The sequence below is a fragment of the Nematolebias whitei genome, chromosome 12, assembly GCF_014905685.2.
Source record: "Nematolebias whitei isolate Nwh7 chromosome 12, NemWhi1, whole genome shotgun sequence".
In the NCBI taxonomy this organism is placed as follows: domain Eukaryota; kingdom Metazoa; phylum Chordata; class Actinopteri; order Cyprinodontiformes; family Rivulidae; genus Nematolebias; species Nematolebias whitei.
The window spans coordinates 41,845,449-41,866,135 of record NC_056509.1 but is presented as its reverse complement, the minus strand read 5'-3'; the positions used below and the strand labels follow the sequence as shown (position 1 = coordinate 41,866,135).

Here is a 20,687-nt window from a genome sequence, read left to right as displayed (position 1 = left end):
GAGGTGGTCAGATGTTTTCCCTAAGATTTTTAATCTAAAAAAAAAAATAGGATTGCTTTAATAATTTGTTTTTACTGACTTGTTTAAGGTGGACCCTGAGATTTTAGTTTTTAAACAACAGAGGATAAGTGAAAACGTTATTTGTGCATGTAGGTGATCAACAAATACGGTGACATGTACGGAGCTGAACGCATCGCTGAGCTTCTGGGTCTGGACAAAAGTGCTCTGGACTTTGACCCCACGGTGGAGACTGTCGAGAAGGAAGCTTCCCTGCTTTCATGGTGAGAATTTGTTCAAACAGGCCATTCAGGGACCTGCACCCCGTCACATTTCCTTCTTATTTCTCACACGTTGTGACAATTTAGTTACGAGTTAACGCAACATTCATGATTTCAAACTGTGGGAAAGTACGTGTGATGAAGCAGAGATTATGAAAATGCTCATTTATTAAAAAAATTAAGTAAAAAGTTTGAAAAGTCTTTCAGCTTCCACTTCAGACATTACTTGGCCGGAACAAGTAAAAACCAAAGTTTATTTATAGTTTTGTCCATTATACGAACACAAATTGAACATTTTTTTAAGTAATAACCAAATCAAAGTATCATAATTTCCAGACTATAAGCTGCTACTTTTTTCTTTGAACCCCGCAGCTTATACAATAATTTGTTTTTTTTGACAGGCTAACGAGCTTCATGCCGCCAAAACATTTAGCCTCGTCACACCCGGGTGCTCACATAGCTGCGCAATACACGTCTCTCTTGGGGGGTGGGTCCTCATGACTCAATAAGACTACCTTTTATAAAGGTTTAAAAATAATAATAATAATCTGACCAATAAAATTACTAAACAGGTCACAGTGGGGAGGTCCCCATTGGTAGGCTACTGAGTTTTTATTTTTTAACCAGCTGAGTTACACTGTTCAGGAAAAAACATTTACTGTATGTATTTAATTAATTAAACATATAAAGTGTCTTTCTGTGTAAATATCTCATTACAACATGGACACCCACGGCTTATATACAACCAGACTATATATGTACAATTTTTTTATTTTTACTTAGTGGGCGCGGCTTATATTCGGGTGCACTTAATAGTCCGGAAATTACGGTAAATGTAATAAAAAGCAAGTGAACAGAATTTTGACCCATATTTAATGCTTTTCGGTTATTAAAACTGATTATAGATGCATGCAACCGGTAATTGTATTTATAGAGCATCAAGTCTTTTCTGAAGGCTGTAGAAATTGTCATTTCTAAAAAAACAAAACAAATTACTAATGTTCAAATGTACACAACAAAGTAGAAGTTCTTATAATAAAACAAATCAGTCTGTAACAGCTTCAAGCAAAACCAAAACATTTGACCTGCTTTACAAACTTCAGCATTAACATTAAAGCATTTCTATAATACTTAGATAGTTGTTCAAGTTTGGCAACATCATCCATTTGACAACTAAAGTTGTTGTTCTTATTAACAGGTTGAGCTCTATTGACACAAAGTACCACATCTGGAAAATGGGAGTGGTTCTGACTGACAACGTGAGTTTAATTGAATTTATTCACAAACCAGCAGGAGATGTTCAAAAACCTCTGACATGGTTCATTTGTTACTGATGTTATAAAAAATACTTTCAATTTGTGTTCCCTTCTTTAGTACTTCCTGTATCTGATCTGGTACACCACCATGTCCGTCTTTGGACACTTCAACAACTTTTTCTTTGCTGCTCATCTGCTGGACATCGCCATGGGCTTCAAGACTCTCCGCACCATCCTGTCTTCTGTCACTCACAACGGGAAGCAGGTGAGTCCTTCTACCAGCAGAGGGCGCTACAAAACAAATCATTAACACATTATCAGTACAGTATATTTATAAGAATTACTTGCATTTTCACGGATACTAATACAATTCAAAATGTGGCAGATGGTGTGGTCAGAAAGTGGCCTAGCATGACGTTAGACTCAGCTTGAATGGTCCTGCATGCGTTCATTGCCTCTATCTACCATCCTCACTATGTCTGGTCAACCTGGGGTTGCATTTTCTCTTGCGTCCCCATCCTGTGAGGTTGGCTACAGTCCCATGAACTTTCTACTTTTTATGAACATTGGCAGCTGCTTAGACATCATCTTGTATGCCTTTAAGATGAAGGTCTAAAATCTTCTTCCTGAGCTCCTCATCTCTTACTTTTGCCGTTTCTGCTCCGTGTTCGGTGTAGTGCGCCGAACGATGCTAAATTAATTAGTTTGAAACATTAATAGTCTCTTTAAGGGTACACACAAATCTCTTCAAACTGTTTTAGGGTTTCTTTGTAACAACAAATCCTCTCTTTTTGCAGTTTTTGTTTATTGCATAGTAAATGTATGCAGATATACATTAGTCTGCTGTTTTAAACTGATCCCTTCTCATTGAGCTGTGAAGCTTTAGCCCCAGAAAAAGGAATTTGTAAACTGTTTGAAACAGATGAGCATCTGAGACATCATGTAGATTAAAGAGGGCAACAAACAATAGACGGCACACTTCAAACACAGTATAATTGGATGGATCAGGACACAACAAAACCTTGATTTGAACAAATTACCTTAAAAAATCAATTTGCACGATGGACAGAACCTTTCAAGACATGGCAGTATGATTCAGATAATTAAACTTGAGTTTTTCTATTAACAGTAAAAGAGTTGCAATTATTGGAGATTGCCTCCAAAGTCCAAGAAAGTACCAATAATTCTGACAAATTAAATCTTTTTTTAGTTCAAGTTATTTATGAGGAGGTAACTGGATACACACAGTTTTCACTGTTAACTACTACATTCATGAAAATAAAAATGTATTTACTTTGTAAATTAGTTCTAACTAGAGAAAGTGCATTTCCTGCGAAAATGCAGTGTCAAGGTTTATTGCTGAAGAACTTGATGAAAAACAGCTGAAACTAGCTAAAAAAAACATGCTGAATTGTAGCTGAAATGAAAGAACAAGACTTAGTTAGCAGAAGAAAGCAGTAAAACACATTTTTGCTGAATTAAGTATAAAAAAAGCAGAAATTAGCATACAAATTATGAAATAAGCTAAAAAAGGCTGAAAAGTAGTAGTAGCTGAAATAGCTGAAACTATCATAAAAAAGCTGAAAGGAACATAAGCTAAAATTACCATAAAGAAGGATGAAAGTAGCAACAATTACCATGAAAACCTTGAATTTATCTAAAGGTAGAACAAGCTTAAATTAGCAGAAACTTGTTGCCCAATTAGGCCAAAAGAAGCAGAAATGAGCAAAAATAAGTGGAACTTATCTGAAAAAAGCTGAAATTTGTTAAAAAACAACTGAAAAGCAGCTAAAAAAATCAGAAAGCTTAATTTATCAGAAGTGGAGAGAGTGCATTTTTGCTGAGTTAGGCTGAAAAAGTTGATATGGGTGAAACAAATGTGGAATTAGCTGAAAAAGCTCATTTGCATACAACGGCTAAATAGAAGCTGAAATGGCAGAAATAAGCTGAAAGGAGCATAACAAGCTGAAATTAGCAAAACGTTGAAAGCACAAAAATGATTTAATGAAAATTGGAAAAAAGAATCTGAAGAGCATAAAACAACTGAAATTACCAGTAGCTGAAAATAAGTTTAAATTTGCACAAGCTGAAGCAAAACAAAATGTGAAAGGAGCAGTAAAAGTTTGTAAACAGATCTAAAGATTTGAAGGAGGTAAAATGAGCTCAATTCATTTTCTATGATGAAAAAAAAAATGGCAAAAAAGGCTAAATATTTCAAAAAGCTAAAGTTGCACCAATACCAAAAGTCATAGCAGGATTGTCCTGAACATTTTTGATAAGTTTGTTGAAATAGTTTGAAAACTGCTGGATGAGAATTGCACCAAAAAAAGTACAGAAGAAAAATGGATCGAAACATTGTGAATGCTTCATAAACATTCACACTATTGTTTAACGTGTGAGCAAATGTGGCTAAAAAAGTTGTACTGAAATGAATCGGTGCAAAAGTGGAGGAATTTTGTTTTCTAAACTAAATCTGTGAGCCAAATGGTAAAAATAAAATGTGCATTTAAAGTAGCAGATTCATGGGTAAAAGTACCAAAGTGATGAGCTGCGACACAAAGTCTTTAATTAATCCACTAATGGAGGAAAACATTATTTAATGTGATGAACTTTAATTTCTGCACGGTTAGGGCCATTAAGGCCTGAAAAGTAATAAAAAAGCTCTTCAGAAAGCCTTGACTCAACCTTGTACTCTGTGCATCATAATCCTGAGTGTTGACGAAGACTCGCCAAAGGGAGGAGAAATAATCTCCTTTTGCGTGTTCTCTCCTCGCAGCTCGTGCTGACCGTGGGTCTGCTGGCCGTGGTCGTCTACCTCTACACCGTGGTGGCCTTCAACTTCTTCAGAAAGTTCTACAATAAGAGCGAAGACGAAGACGAGCCCGACATGAAGTGTGACGATATGATGACGGTACCTCAGCTCGCCTTCAACATACATTTGGTTTAGAAAGGAAACGTCGGCAAAGTGACAAACAACCCTCCAGACGTGGGCGGGAGCCATTCTTTTACACTGAAAAGAATTCCTCAGGCTTTTATTCTGAATCGGTGATGCACAAGTTCTGATGGCCTTGGCTGGGGTGTAAAAGCAGGATGTGACTTTTTTTTCTTTCAGCTAACGCTTCAGCGTGTTATTAATGAATTAATGGATTGAATGTTTTGAAATGATTCACTCCCCTTAAATGCACTTTATGAAGAAAGAACGAAGATTCTCAGAAAAACGAGGTTTCTATTAAATTCCCTTTGACGTTTTAAACGACATACGTAAATGACAGAACCTTAAAAAGCAAGAGTTCCTGTCACGCCCAACGGTCGTCCACAGGGCGGCTGTGGCCGAGTGGTAAAAGCAGTTGTCCACCAATGGGAGAGTTGGGGGTTCGATTCCACCAGCAGTCACATGCTGAAGTGTCCCTCGGCAAGACACTGAACCCCTCATTGCCTCCGACCGTGATGAAGCTCTGATTATTCTTTGTATAGATCTAGTAGAGTGCTGTACGAATGGGTAAATGAGGCACAGATTGTAGTGTAAAGCACTTTTGAGTACCTTGATAAGATAAAAAGGTGCGATAAAGCAATGGTTCCCAACACTGGTCCTTGAGGAACGCCATCCTGCGTGTTTTTAGTTGTTTCCCTGCTTTGACACACCTGATTTAAATGAATGGGTGATTAACAGGCTTCTGCAGAACATGAATTAAATCGCTGAATCAGGTGTGGTGGAGCAGAAAACTAAAACATTCAGGACGGTGTTCCTCAAGGACCTGGGTTGGGAACCACTGCTTTTAAGTACAGTCCATTTACCCAACCTTCAGCAGCATAAGAGAATTTAGTTTGAAAAACAGGATAAAACAAAACAAAGCAGATTTTTACTCCTTATAGTCCGTACTTTTTAAGCGTGCTGACACTCAGCTGCAGTTTATGTGGTGTTACTATTTTTTTCTCTTCCTAGTGCTACTTGTTCCACATGTATGTGGGCGTGAGAGCTGGAGGTGGTATTGGAGACGAGCTGGAGGACCCAGCTGGAGATCCTTACGAACTCTACCGCATCCTGTTTGACATCACTTTCTTCTTCTTTGTCATCGTCATCCTGCTGGCCATCATTCAGGGTACATACACTCCCTTTACAGAAATGTGTGAGTACTCCTCGTGTGTATCTGTAACGATCTGTATCTGTCCAACTGACTTCCTACAGGTTTGATTATTGATGCCTTTGGTGAGCTCAGAGACCAGCAGGAGCAGGTGAAGGAGGACATGGAGGTAAGACTCAAATTATACAAATATTAAAGGCAAAATGCCATTTGCTCACCACATTTTAGGCCAGAGTAATAAACTAAGATCATCTTTTGATGATGGATGGACTCATAGCTGCTTTGGTCAAAGCTTGTAATTTAAACGAGATCTGTTAGGAATAACTCCTGCCTACCACCACATCCAACATCAGCTCAATAACAGTAAAGTTGAGTAAACTATAAACACGTCGGTTAACTGCAACAGTCTTCTTAATTGGTGTGACTCCAGAAGTTAATCAGTTGTAGATATCAAACAGTCTAGAATCCTCCTGGTGCTTCATGGCAACTGTTACTGCCAAAGTTAAAACAAAGACATAAGGGTACGTACTGAGAAATGGTCAGCTCAATATCTGTGAAACTGAGTTGAAGCTTTTTTTGTGTTTCCTAAGATCAGTTGGCTTAACTCCAAAAGTCAGCCTTTTGTCTTCAGCGGTGGATATAAAGATAGGTTTAACATTTCAAACAACATCAAACGATGAGTGAGATTTACGTCTCCAAACTTTTTCCAGCTAGGTTAACGCTGCAGTTAAAGAAAAACTCTGTGATGTCACAGGTTTTATTTTCTACACAGCTGAAGGTTAAAAACTTGTAACAACAAAAGCCACTTCTGAAAATCGTCATTTTAAAACCTAATTACCGGTACTGCCTGTGGATCCTAGATGTTGGCACCTTTAGTTTTGCCGCAGAGGCTACCCATTAAGTTGAACTTAACTGACGTGATAAACTTTGTAATGTTCATTAATACTTTTCAAACAGCCTAAATCGGAACCATTAAACTGGTGGCCCATGGGCGAGCTCAGTTCAGCTCAACAATGGGTTTTTGAAAAAAATTACATTTTAAACCATAAAACAAACTAAATGACAATAACTGCTGGATGTCCCATCCCTGAGCTCTTACCTCTCAGTAATTTAGTTGAATTGCCCTGGCCTAAATTTAGATTAAGGTTTACTGTACATGTTGCATCAGTCCAAATGTTTAATAAAGTGGAAAAACAAATGCGCTGCTTCGCCATACCACCGGGAAACATGGGCCGGTGCTGTGCCAAAAATCGATTGGCTGCCAAATGGTGGCTGCGGGAGCATGCACGGGAGGACTTTAACAAGAATTTAGCAAGATTAACACTTAAAAACAATTGGTTTGCTCAAAATTATAGCAAAGGTGCATCTCAGTTGAACTTTTCCTTAATAAATGCACTTTAATGGTCAAATCAGCTGCATTTCACCTGGACAGTATGGCAAAAATGCAGCTGATTTGACGTTTGCTCCCGGAGTTCTGGAGCAAGAAGGTGGCTTTGTATGGCAAGCCAGTTGTCTCATTAATAGCCACACTTGGCTTGTCATATTAGTCGAGGGCCCTGTAGTGGCTGAAAATGGTCGTGTTCAATATTTTCCATGTCAGAATGAATGAAATCGTCAGATCTCCAGAAAAAACGTGGATGCATGCAGGGCATGCAAAAAATGCGACTTATACAGCAATCTAAATTTAATCTAGATTATTTTATATGAAGGATTGTTAAAGAAATGGGCAACTATTGTTTTTCCTGTAATACACTATTCATACCTGTCTTCACTGTTCTAGACCAAATGCTTCATTTGTGGCATTGGGAATGACTACTTTGACCGAACGCCTCACGGGTTTGAAACCCACACCTTACAAGAGCACAACCTTGCTAACTACCTGTGAGTACAACAGCAGACATGGATGTATCAAATATATCAGCTGGATAAATTGTTCACGACTCGTGTCGTCCTGTTCGCAGGTTCTTCCTCATGTACCTGATCAACAAAGATGAAACTGAACACACGGGTCAGGTGCGTCACCACACACACATCTTTGTGCTGTTTATTCGCTGTCTGTGACCACTCTCAGGTAAACAAAGGACAAAATAGGAAGCGGTCCAAATCCAGGAGGTTCTACTTACGCAACACTTCAAGTGGGTTGGAATGTTGCAGGAGAATAAAGCAACGTGTGGGTTGGCTTTGACAGTTTTACATCGTTTGTGCCGTGCACCTGAGACTCTGACCGATTCGATGCTCTTTTCTTCATCCTTCCATCATAAACAACGTTACTCGTCTTTGAACAAGCTGTTTCAAGAGGTGACTGCTGACAGCTTGTTCAGGCAGAGCCCAAATGAAAACGGTTCTAATCTCTAAAGCAGGTTACCAGAACGCTGTTTTCAAAATCCATTTCCCAGCAGCAGCTAACTGTAGCAGTTCCAGTGTGGGCTGGAGTGTTTCTGACCGAGGTGTAAAAGTTTCATGAAACTTTTCAGAATATTTTAAAACCACAGTAATCCTCCACTCAAGTTGTAAATTAAGACACCGACGTCCATGCTCAGTAATCCAGGTATAAAATCCAACAATGTGACTGGATTGTTGGATTTTATACCTGGATTATTGAGCATGGACTTTGGTGTTTTGAACCAGTTTGACCATCTTGGCACCAATATAACTGGGTTTTTTCCACTTTGGAGTAAGCTGTTGGGGGAGAAGCAGTTATGTTTGGTGTTTCATCAGACTGATGAAGCCTTCTGGATGAAGGGCGAAACGTCTCAACACAAAAAAAAACTGTCCAGATGACCTGACTGAACATTGTTGGATATCTAAACTCTCTGAACTGTCACAGTTTCTTACTTGGCAACACGTTTCATTTTTTTAAGTGGATGCTGTTCAGAGTAGTCAGTATCTTACCTGCAGCTGAAGTTTGGGGTCGTCAAACCAACAACTACTCAGAGCAGGACCCACTTGAGAACAAAAAATAAAAAAATCTAGATCTTCCTCAAAGTTCAAGTGAATGCTATTTTAGGTATTTCTAATACAGTCGTTTGTTTTTAATATTAATTTTACCGGTCGTTTATATTTTTGGACTTTGACAATGTTCTTTTTAGCACAGGAGAGTATAAACATGCCCAACAGCACAAACTGTTTGTCAACTTTAGCAGGTAAGATAATAAATAGCGCCTTTCACTGTGGGGGGCCATAAAAGCTTGTTGTGAAATTATCACCAATCGATTGCACTCGTGGCGTGATGCTGGTTGTTTCCACTTTAATGACTACTTCATGCAATCTCACTTAATAAAAACTATCCCTTTAAAACTTGTTTCCTTCCCCCTGCAGGAGTCGTACGTGTGGAAGATGTACCAGGAGAGATGCTGGGACTTCTTCCCCACAGGAGACTGCTTCCGTAAGCAATATGAGGACCAGCTGGGTTAGAGGAGGCAGCCTCTGCAGGCGCCCCCAACCCCCTACTTCACTCTGTTAACAGAACCTGGAAATAAAACCTGGATTTCTACACAAAACATGATTGGACACTCTGGACTTGTGCATTCATGACAACTGAGTGTTTATGCACAATTTGTGGTCAGGACGCTTGTGTCACTACCATGTCAACTGGTTACGTTCCTTAACATCAAATACTTTGCCTTTAACAACGGTTCAAGTCTATTGACATCAAGATGGTTCCTTTGGGACTAGCTGACGACTCAGTTTAGAGGTTAATTAAGTGCCAAAGTGCCTTTTTTGAAGAAACTATGCAAAAAAATAAAATAAACATATTTTTGTTCCTCCTTACACAAGCAAATTTACGTTAGTTTGGTGGCTCTGGAATAAAAATATGGAAAAAAGTTGTATAAAATCTAGACATTTGTGTAAATGTTGCTCCGTTTGGTTCCTAAGCTGTGGTGTCCTGCCTGCTTGCACTTTCCTCCACAGTGAAAGAACACCACACCCACGGAAAATCGCTAAATCTGATTCAACCATTTACTGGTCGAATGGTTAGCTGCCTGTTGGTAGCTTTGGAAAACTGACTCTTGATGGGAGGAAATTAATAAAATGACGCAATAAAACCCGTTGTGTGAGATATTGTCCTTTCTTTAGACTCGCTGAAGAAGAAGGCCAGTCCTTTGTCAACACCTTCATGTTGAAATGCCACGTTTATTTTTCAGGTTTCCTTTTTACCTCTGAACTACGGTAGTCCTTCGCCAGTCAGGAGATCATGCTGTCGAGCCAGTCCTCCAGATCCTCCTCCGTCATCTCTTCTTTAACGGACTTTGAAGATCCAACTTCTTCATCTTGTACGTTGTTGTGAACAACTTTTGATTCCTCTGCTTCAGGCACTTTGGAAAGAAAAAAAAACTGAATTTACAAAGATGTGAAACTAGACTGTTTGACTTGAAGGGGTTATAAAATGGTCACAAGTGAGCTCAGCTGAACCAAAAAAATAGAATACAGTATCGTTTATCACGGGAGACCTGTACTGTGAAAAACCGCGCAGTAGGAATATTGGTACAAGTATATTTATTTTAGTATATATAAAGGCATTTTAAATCCTTCCCACACTCTTGCAATATTCTAAACAATGTTTCTAAATGCTCTAAAAGACAATGTCACGATTTCAGCTCCACTGCTCTGCAACAGGATGTTTATCCTGCAGTGTGGGCTGCACAAAGGTGCAGCAGGTGCTAAATACTTTAAATTAAATTATTTTAAATTAAAAAATTCCGTGCCCATCATGAAGTGTCTAGTCTTATTTTTGAAAAAACCGCGAGTCCACGATAAATGAACCACGAAATAGTGAAAAACTTTTTTGTCAATCATTTCAGAAAGTGGTATACAGTAGTCCTTGCACTGCTTTTCAACATAGTCAACTTTAATATTACTCACATGATTGGGACAGTACGAGATAAGTAATACGTCAGACAGGTGCAGCCATTTAGTAGTTTTCTTTCAATAACCCTACACTGTAACACCAAACAAAGGAACTGCACTACCCAGAAGTCAACAGTACTTCCAGCTGATTCTTTCTACCAAAATGGAGGGAAAGTTTTGCAAGGCAAATCTACAGTATCTATGAAGCTCACAGAACTGGCAGGAAAGTCACAAATAATCCTGAAGCTCAATTATCCACGTGCACATCAACCTGGACGGGGCGGTGCACGGTAGGTCTGCAGAACCGGAACCAAGCTGCTGGTCTGTAGGGCTGGTGAGTAAAATTTTGCAGTACTGTACAGTACATATATGTATGTTGTTGAAATTATGTAGGTTTAAGAGAACAAAAGTGTGTGGGAAGAGTTTAAAGCCTTAAAATAGATAAATATTAAAATAAATACAGCGTTCCTACTTTGTGGTTTTCCACCTATTGTGGGGTGTGGAACGTATGTAAGCCCTGCGATAATCGAGGGACTACTATATGATATAGCTTCATTACACACAGTGAAATATTTCTAACCTTCATTTCTTCTAATTTTGATGATTATGTTTTACAAATATTGACAAACTAAAATTCAGTGTCTCAGAAAACTAGAACATTGTGACGAGGGTCAGTATTGTAAACTCCTGGTGTCACATCCTGGTCAGCTGATGAACTCCTGGACATGAACTACAAATGTCTCGTTCCTCACGTCCAGCCACTCCTGAACCAGTGACATCAGAAGCGTCTCACCTGCTGAGGAGACAAAGAACTGGACTGTCTCTCAGAGGTCCAGTGTCCTCTTTTCAGATTAAATGTTCATGTCATTTGGAAATCAAGGTCCCAGAGACTGGAGGAAGAGAGGAGGACCAGAATCCACGTAGCTTCAAGTCCAGAGTGAAGTTTCCACAGTCAGTGATGGTTTGGGTCCATGTCCTCTGCTGGTGCTGGTCCACTGCGTTTTCTGAATCCAGTCAACTCAGCATCTACCAGGACATTTTAGAGACTTCGTGCTTCCTTCTGCTCACGAACTTTATGGAGATGCTGGTTTCATTTTCCAGCAGGACTCTGCACCGGCCCGCACTGCCGAAGGTACCAAAAACTGACCGTGGAATATTTTCATTCTCTGAAACACTGAGTTTTGTTTTTTTTATTATTTGTCCATCATAATCATCAAAATTATAAGAGCTAAGGCTTGAACCATTTCACTCTGTGTAATAAATCTATATGAGCATCCCTCTCCATGTCGGTCCATCAAACCAGCAGAAAAGATCCTGGTGAGCAGCACGTGCTTCACTAGAGGAGTTTTCAGCTGCAGGAGAAGAGTAACCGTGTGGACGCAGTCATTTTTCAGAAAAAAAAACACAACGGTCTGATCAGGAGGTGGCAGCTGAGACGAGCACCTGTTTTAAACGACTTATGCTACTTTAATTAGCCCTGCATGATTAAAGGAGAGGCCCGCTGAGAGGTTTAGGAACTGCTGCACGTTAGTCTAAAGTTTGTGTAGGTGGGGGGAGTAGATCAACTGAATAATCCAATTTGAGTGTTTTTAAACACATCCCTACTTAATATGAACACAAACTGCACTAGAACTCATTATTCGACTTGCCTTTGTGTGGAGAAGCTTCCTCCTGTGGACTGACTGGCTGCTGCTCCGAGACTGGTTTCTGTAGACCGAGCAGCTGGTCCAGCTCTTCGTCACCATCGTCCACCACAGAGGAAATGCTCGTCGAAGCTGAGGAGGGGTTCTGGTTTGTGCCGAGGGCTTTAAAAGCCCTGGATGGAGGCGTGAATGTGCTTGTTTTTGACACTTCTTGTTGAGGTGTGAGACTAACGGCCGGCAGGTTGACTGGTGTCGAAACCTGGAACAGAAAAAGAAAATGTGTCTGGAACATTTTGTTTACTAATAAATATAAAACATTGTCCTGTATACACAAGACAGTGTTGCTTATTTAATCTATTCTAATACAGTCATGGCAAAAAGTACTTTTGGTTTTAAGAAAACTCAAGTAAGACCATTTTCTTTTGAACGTGACACGTGTTTAAAAGTTGTAGATGCTGAGTTTGCAGTTATTAGACATCAAATTCAAAACTTTAAATTGTAACTTGTTCAAAAATAAAACAAGTCTATTGACTATATTTTCTGTTAACCATAGCACCAGATGATAAACTATGACATATTTCTACTCATGAGAAATGCACAAAGGTACATTAGTCCCTCGCTACTTCGAGGTTCGCGGACTCGCTCTTTCAGTTTTTCACCGATTGTCAACTTCAATATTACTCACGTGATTGAGACCGTACGAGATAAAAAGTTAACAAAAAATATATTTTGGACAGGCGCCGCTATTTTTTTGTTTCAATAAGCCTACACTGTAATGCCAGTCATAGAACTACACTACCCAGAAGTCAACAGTGCTTCCAGCTGCTGCTTTCTGCCAAAATGGAGGGAAAGTTTTGATCTGATCCAAACCAGACTAAAAATTTCGGTTCTTATTCGTGGCGACTTCAGCGCTCAGTGGATGCAGAGAGCCGTACGGAACAGACCAGGAATTGGACCAGGACTACTTCCAGCCTCACCGGTCAATCTGAGAGCTGCTTGCCGGACCATGAAGCCTCTCGAGCCGGGAGGCGTTGCTTTGAGGTCCCGTGTTTTCTCCGGAGCTCACTGGAACTTTTTTCATCCGGACTCAATCGGGACCATTTTGTACCAGCTCCCTGAATGTTCGGCTCTCTCTAAAAGCGTTTGGTGCTCAACGGCTGCAGAGAGCCGAACAGAACCGGACCAAGGCTGGTGGGCGCCCATATAAAATTTTGCAGTAGCTGCTGTGCAGTACATATACTTATGTTGGTAAACTTAGTAGGTTTAAGAGTTTAGAACATTGCAAGAGTGTGGGAATGGTTTCTAAAGCCTTTATATATATATATATATATATATATATATAAATGCTAAAATAAATATAGCGTTCCTATGTCGTGATTTTTCGCATATTGCGAGGATGTGTGGAACGTAGCCCCTGCAATAATTGAGGAACTACTGTATTTAAGTCCATCGTCACCTTTACTGACCACGTAATGATGACAGCACCAGAGAGCCTGGGTCAAAGTTCATACCTGAACCAGCTCAGCCTCCAGGTTGAGTCTTTCATGAAGAGGCACCTGATGAAGAGTTTGGGCGAGAGCCTGGAGATCCAAAACCACTGCTGACATCTGAGGAGCAAACATGAAAAAAAGAACTGAGCTCAAGGAGCTGAATGCAGACAAGGTTCAGAGGAAGTACACCTGCATCAGCAGTACTCAGACACCTGAATAAGACGGTTTTAGAAGCATCCCACAAAGAAGAAAAAATAAAAAGCTTAGACTCTAACGGACTTCACGCTCAGGAATTTAAATGTGCGTTCACTAAAAGTCAGAGCATGTTCTGGTTTCTGTCATGAGCTCTTGAGTCTGCTTGTTTTGATCATAAAATTGTCATATCCAACATGAAGTACACAGAATGGAGCCAAAACTAAACTTTAAATGTCTCTGCTTGATTTTAGGAAAACATCAGTTGTGATAAATTCATATGTTCTATTACTACCGTACTTTTTGCCATACAAGTCACACCTTTTTGCATAAATTAGCATGCCCTGCAACTTATACAGCGAAGCGACTTATTTATGTTTTCCCCATATTTATAAACAAATTTTTGGCTGAGATCTGACGACTTAATTCATTCTGACAAGGAAAATATTGAACACTACTTTTCAACAGCTAGTTTTCAACAGCTTGAGTTATATGGCAAGCCAAGTGTCTCATTGATAGGTAAAAGTGTCTATTAATGAGACACTTGGCTTGCCATACCAAGCCACCTTCGTCTCGCTCCAGAACTCCTGGAGCAAATGTGAAATCAGCTGCATTTTGCCGCACCGCCCAGGAGAAATGCAATGGATTTCACCATTAAAGTGCATTTATTAAGGAAAAGTTAAACTGAGACGCACCTTTAATATAATGTCGAGCAAATAATCTTGTTAAAATTTGAATAAATGCTCAGCAAGTCGTCCCTCTGCGCGCTCCAGCAGCCGCGAATCGGCTTTTGAAATGCAGCTGATTTTACCATCAAAATGCATTTATTAAGCACAATTTAAACCGAGACGCACCTTTTACTATAATTTAGAGCAAACAAATAATTGTTTTTAAGTGTTAATCTTGTTAAATGCTTGTTAAAGTCCTTTTTTCCCCACTTTATCAGACACATTTGGACTAATGCGACTTATACGGTGGTGCAACGTGTACGGTGGAAAGTACAAGTAAGTGTAATGACTGCCTGTGCATCCTTAAATGTTTAAATCCAGAGAAAGTTCAAGCAGAATGTGCGGTGAAGGGCACTGGGGCTGAGGTTACCTGACTGGCGGTGAGCGAGTCCATCTCCCAGTCCTTCTCATCTGAAAACCGGAACTGAGCGAACGAATCCCCTAAAAGACAAAATAAACTCATTTTTCTTGTTTAAATATCACTTTTTCTCCTCGGTGTGTTCATCACGTCGAAGTGCAAAGACCACGACTTCCCAGTTAAAATGTCTGACAATGTGTTGGTGTAAAAGGCAGTCGGCAGCTTCGAGCGGCGCCGACATGTGACACCAATCTTCCACAACATGAACAGCAGCTCTCGTCGATGCGTTATTAATAAACAGCATCAGCTTCAGCAGACGGACACAAACGAGAAAACTTGTGGTGTTGGAGTGAAGCACGGCGCGGTCGGAGCTCCGAGTGCCAACACAACAAGAGCACGGGGTCGTGTGTGAAGCACCACTCTCCTGGTTTTCTGCGAGCCGTTATCTCGGCAGCGCTTTGGGTGGAATGAGAGGGCTCTTGCTGGTATTTTTAAAAAACACAAGCTAAAAGTTCTTACATTCAACAAAACAGAGGTAACTTTGTTTTTTTGGGATAAAAAGACCAGGGAAATATTTTTAAAGTATTTAGAGAAAGAAAAATGATGGATTTCTAACACAACCAGGAGATTTGCATTGAAAATAACGGAGTTGACATTTTGGTCAGACAGTAACAATAACATGTAAAATCTAATGCGATGTTGCAAGATGCCACGCTCAGACTATGTGCAGTGAATAAATTGTAGCCATTATTCTAATATATAATAATTTTATATCATTATTGGCTGAATCCATTGAGGTGCAGCTGTTTTGGTAGGATAAGGTCAATTAGCTGCACATCTTGAAATGAGTTCACCTCAAAGGTTATCAAGTTGTAGATGTAGAGCCAATAACCGTTTTATTAAAATGTGTCTAGTTGGTCAAGAGATACTTTGCTAACAAACAGAGTTAACATCAACAGATGATGATAAAGTTTGAGTAAAGTAGATGTGTAATCTGTATAAATACGAGTTAAGGACTATTGTCACTGTCAACAATGATCAAACCAGCTCAACATCTCTGACTGGCTGTTAGTGCCATAATTCTGGTGCTTCCTAAGGTCAGTTTGCTGTGGTGGCCATCTTTAAATGGGTTGAATCTTAAACTTAATCAGCTGTAGATGTTCATCCAATGATTACCTTTTGAGAATTTTTAAAAAAGAAAAGAAAGAAATACCAGTTGTTTAAAATATCCATCCGTCACCTTTACCCATGTCTTCCTTTTTGAGTCACTGGTGCCCATGTCCAGCAGGCAGGGGACAAGCTGGACAGGTCTCCAGTCCATCACAAAGAGACAAACAACGATTCATTCTCTCACTCTCACCTAGGGACAATTTAGAGTTACCAATCAGTCTAACATGCATGTTTTTGGTCTGTGGGAGGAAACTGGAGTACCCAGAGAAAACCCACAGATGCATGGAGAGAACATGCAAACTCCACCCAGAAAGGTCCTCGGCTGGGATTTTATCTGGCAACCTTCCTGCTGAGAGGCAACAGCCCTACCGACTGAGCCATCCAAATAAATATATATACTGCATATATATATATATATATATATATAAGCATACACACAGTATATACATAAATAAATGAATATGGACAAATCCACATATATACAAATACACATATATACAAATACACACATATAAGTAAAAACATGGTCTGCCTTTGCCTTTTGGGAGTGGATTGGACATTTCTACATGACAAAAGTGACAGAAACACTAAAAAAAATGATACAACTGGAGCAAACTTCTGGTGTTTCTTATCTGCTTACTAAATAATGAAGAATTGAAGGAAACAGTTAATTTACATCTGGATTAGGACTGGGATTATCGAATATACTCGATGTATGAAGAGATTTTCGAGTTACGATGGTTAAAATGGCTCCATCACAACCATCGAGTATTATTAGACTTGAAAATCCATGTAGTTCTTTTTCTCCTGTCTGCGCCTCCAACTTCACACAGCTCCCTTTCTCCCCGACTGAATACAAACCAAGCCCCTCACCTGTGCGCACTACCCCCACTCCCATCTTCTCCAGGTGGGGTGGAGGTGGGGGGTGGAGTTTAACGAAAGTAAACAGAAGAGTACAGCTTAGCTGCTGTGCAAAAATAAAAACAACGGCCGTTATTTGGAGATGGTTTGGATTTAAATTGTCAGATGAGCAGCAGAAAAATGTTTTCTGTAGACAATGCTGAAAACAAGTCCCGACAATGGTCAGAACTACGAATCTTCTTCACCATTAAAACAGCGCTATAAGTTAAGTTACAAGATGCAACTCCGACTGTGTTTTCAGCCTCCTTCCCTGAAACAAACCACAATATAAAACTCATTTAGTCGTGCTGTGCTTTATGAGAGGAACAGTGAGAGATGCTGCGACATTAATACAGCAGCAGCTTATCATATCAAAGACACAGTCCTTAGTGGCTAACAAGACGGCTAAAGTTAGCAATCTTGTTAGCCGCTAAGGACCGTGTCTTTAGCGATGCTTCACGTGCTGCTTCACACACGCTTACTAATGTTGTGAAGAGATTATTATTTAATATGTGTACGGTAAATAGTTAATTTTTTTAGACATTTAGCAGAGTTACAGCTGTTTGTTAATAAATGTGCATGTGGGACAAAGCTTTGACTCAGAAATATATTTTTGTTATTACTTTATGGAAAGAAAAAATATTAATTCATTCAACCTTTATTTATACAGGTTGGTCTCATTGAGCCTCGGGACTCAGTTACAAGAGAGACCTGCTTTTTAACAAATAATGATGACAACAGCAGACAATCATAAAATAATGCATCTGAATTGAAAACAGCTACATTATAAAGCCAAGTAAAATACTAAAAACAGGAACATGTCTGCACTGGTTTGTGCCATGAACTTAGCAGATGTTTGAATATCGAGATATATACCGTATATCGCAATTTATTTTAAAAATAGAGATATTAATTTTGGTCCATTTCGTGCAGCCCTAATCTGGATCTGGAACTTTATAAATAACGGTTCTTTTAAAAATTAAAAACTCTTCTGGGATGTTGTTTATCAAAGATTAGGTTTAAACTTCACACATTTTGAGATTAGATTTTAAATACAAAACAAACGTAGTTTTGTCTTAAGCCTACAGGTTGAGGAACAAGCGAGCGACTCATTCTTGGCCAGGGATCTGAAACTTTTACAACCATAAAAGCCAAAAATGTGTTTGGAGCTGCCAAACCTGCAGCAACTGTGATTATCAACTGGTGGCCCATGGACCACTTCAAGTTTGTAGGAGGGGGCATTTCTGGCCTGTAGGGGTGGCATGATAAAACTAAAAACATCTAATGATTGTTAAAATGTACTTATACTTTTACATTTTAAGACAAAATAATAATAATAAATAATAAGTAAAGTGCTATGTGCATTGTATGTTCCCATACAAAGACGAAATTGTCTCTGCATTTGACCCATCACACCTGGGAAACACCCAGGTGGAGCAGTGGGCAGCTATGCAAGCACCCGGGGAGCAATTCGCGATTTGATGTCCTGCTCAGAGACACCACGAGATGTGCAACGACCGGGGATCAAACCCAGGAACTTTGGGTCCCGAGGCGGCTGTCCTGCCCCGACACCATCTCGACCCCATAGAAGAGACTACATTCAAGTAAAGGAGGAAAAAATAAATAGTTTTTACCAATTTTATAGAAATTAAAACACTGAAATATACGGGCGTATGTGAGTTGAACAAATTCATTAGTCTTCACTTTAACATTATACTATATTACTTCAAAGTAAGTTTAAAAGTTAGGCTAGTTTGTTGGATCTGCAATTGAATTTTTAAATAAAAATAAATACTTCCACTTACTTTGACTTAATTTTTAAATTGTTATTGTTATCAAACTGACTCATCATATTCCTTCCCAGCAACTTGTATTAAAGATATTCCCAAAAAACTTCTGGTGTATTTGAGAGAACCATCCCATCAAAAAGTTGGACGTCAGCTTAAAGAAGTAACAAACTACTAGCATGATTTAGTCAACATGTTGTATTCCTTGTATTAGTACAACCACACATTGGAAAAGTAAATGACAAGAAAATGGCTAGAACCAGCCCTTTTTTCTTGTTGGTATAAAAACAATAAAAATCAGTTTTATTTAGGTTCGGGTCAAAGCGTGAAAGAGGCACTGCAGAGGGACCGAAGGGCCCAGAGCTGCAAATTGCAGACGCCTTTTCAAGGCTGTTGAAAGCTTTAGCTCCATTTAATTATGCTGTTGGTCATTTTTTAAGCAAACAGTAAGGGGAAACCAACTATCATGTTATTATTTGCAGATCAAAGCTTCCTGAAGCTGAACCTGAACCAGTCCGCCACACACAGATGGTCGGTCAGTGGGAGGTCTGACGGGGGAGCTGCAGTCAGTCGCAGCCTCTTACTTTGTTCCCTGCCCTCTGTCTGAGTGTGTTACAGACACTCAGCCTTCATCTACAACCATCAGCGCCATCTGCGGCAGCCCTTGATTGCTTGGCTGTAAGAGAAATGAAGGAGGTCAACGAGGAGGAGCTACCTGCTGTCAAACAGGCAGCAGAAGGACGACTTATGAATAGCAGCATTATGGAGGACACAATGACTGCGAGGCACGCCGATAAGAGAACGGAAGAGGAATGTCAGCTTTACGTGACAGCTCAGGAGCTGATTTCTTTACGTTAGACCATGAACATGTCTGATATCAGTGATGTCAACTGATTTTCCAGCTCGCTGTTAAACATCTAAGAACATAAATCCTGGATGTGGAGGACAGGAGATCAATTTGAATCACTGCTGGCATCTTAAGCAGATTAAACGTTAACAGTGAATATTCATGAAGAGCAGAAGCACAGTGATAACATCAAGAAACCAGACATGGTCCACAAACAGCTGGAGGAATTTTAGTAACCGCAAGAAACATGTGATACAAATAAAAGAGGAGCTTGTTGATTGTGTTTATTATTATGGGAAGTTGAATATGAGGACATTAGATTATTATTAGGATAAAAACATGTTGACAGTCTGTCAAAGCAGAGAGGTGACAGTATCTATAAGGGACATTTCATCCACGGTTTCCTGTGCTTTTTTACAGAGACATCCATTTTTTCATACCCTATAGTTAGGGTTGGCTTGGGTTTCCTGAGCTATCCCTTAGTTATGCTGCTATAGGTTTAGACTGCTGGAGGACCACATTTCCTCACTCTGCTGCTGTCTTTACTTGCTCTACTCTACCTGTTTGTATTTGTAATTATTTCTATCTTAACATGTTTTTTTGTCTCTCTTCCAATAGAAAGTACACCTGGACCTAGGCCTGTCACGACAAATTTTTGTTGGGCGATTAATTGTCTCAAATTATTGCGATAAACGATAATATTGTTTGAAATTTGACAATAATTAGTAATTATTGTCAAATTTAAGAAGAAAAAATTGGTTAATTTTTGTGTGTAGTACCTTTTTTGACCACTAGATGGCAGTATAAGACCGTTTGAACCGAAGGATGGATAGTGAGGGAGCGAGAAGTGTGTCTCTTTAAGAAAAATGGGAGGGAGGCCCCCTTGACGTGACATGGGCCGTCTCTCCTTCCTTTATTTCGGTTCTCAAAATGGTGGACGCTCGGTGTGGTTTGAGCTCTTTAGCATAGCATTTTGCACACAAAGCTTTTAACAAAAAATAAATAAATCAGTAAACAAGTTCTCAGCTTCTTTTTTCAGAGAAAAACAACTTTTTACATGAAGGCCCGGGTTTCAACAGTGAATTTTGGAGCTTCGACAAGACGGAGT

The 20,687-nt window shown here is 39.6% G+C and overlaps 2 protein-coding genes across 2 annotated transcripts in view; one reads left to right on the top strand and one right to left on the bottom strand.

Moving 5' to 3' along the window:
- The window catches only part of ryr3 (ryanodine receptor 3), a gene marked incomplete in the record, with an annotated part of 155,080 nt that extends 145,418 nt beyond the window's left edge, over nt 1–9,662 (top strand). The window contains 9 exon segments of the mRNA XM_037685921.1: nt 154–281; nt 1,477–1,537; nt 1,653–1,799; nt 4,311–4,445; nt 5,478–5,634; nt 5,721–5,785; nt 7,397–7,497; nt 7,578–7,629; nt 8,935–9,662. Of these exon segments, the coding sequence (XP_037541849.1) occupies nt 154–281; nt 1,477–1,537; nt 1,653–1,799; nt 4,311–4,445; nt 5,478–5,634; nt 5,721–5,785; nt 7,397–7,497; nt 7,578–7,629; nt 8,935–9,030 (942 nt within the window).
- Nucleotides 1,746–20,687, bottom strand: part of aven (apoptosis, caspase activation inhibitor) — a 53,117-nt gene continuing 34,175 nt past the window's right edge. Inside the window, exons 3-7 of the mRNA XM_037685924.1 lie at nt 14,888–14,958; nt 13,619–13,714; nt 12,114–12,366; nt 9,775–9,932; nt 1,746–1,825 (exon numbers count right to left, since the gene is read on the bottom strand). Coding sequence (XP_037541852.1) covers nt 9,802–9,932; nt 12,114–12,366; nt 13,619–13,714; nt 14,888–14,958 — 551 coding nt within the window. The 3' untranslated portion in view covers nt 1,746–1,825; nt 9,775–9,801. The remainder of the gene's footprint in view (nt 1,826–9,774; nt 9,933–12,113; nt 12,367–13,618; nt 13,715–14,887; nt 14,959–20,687) is intronic.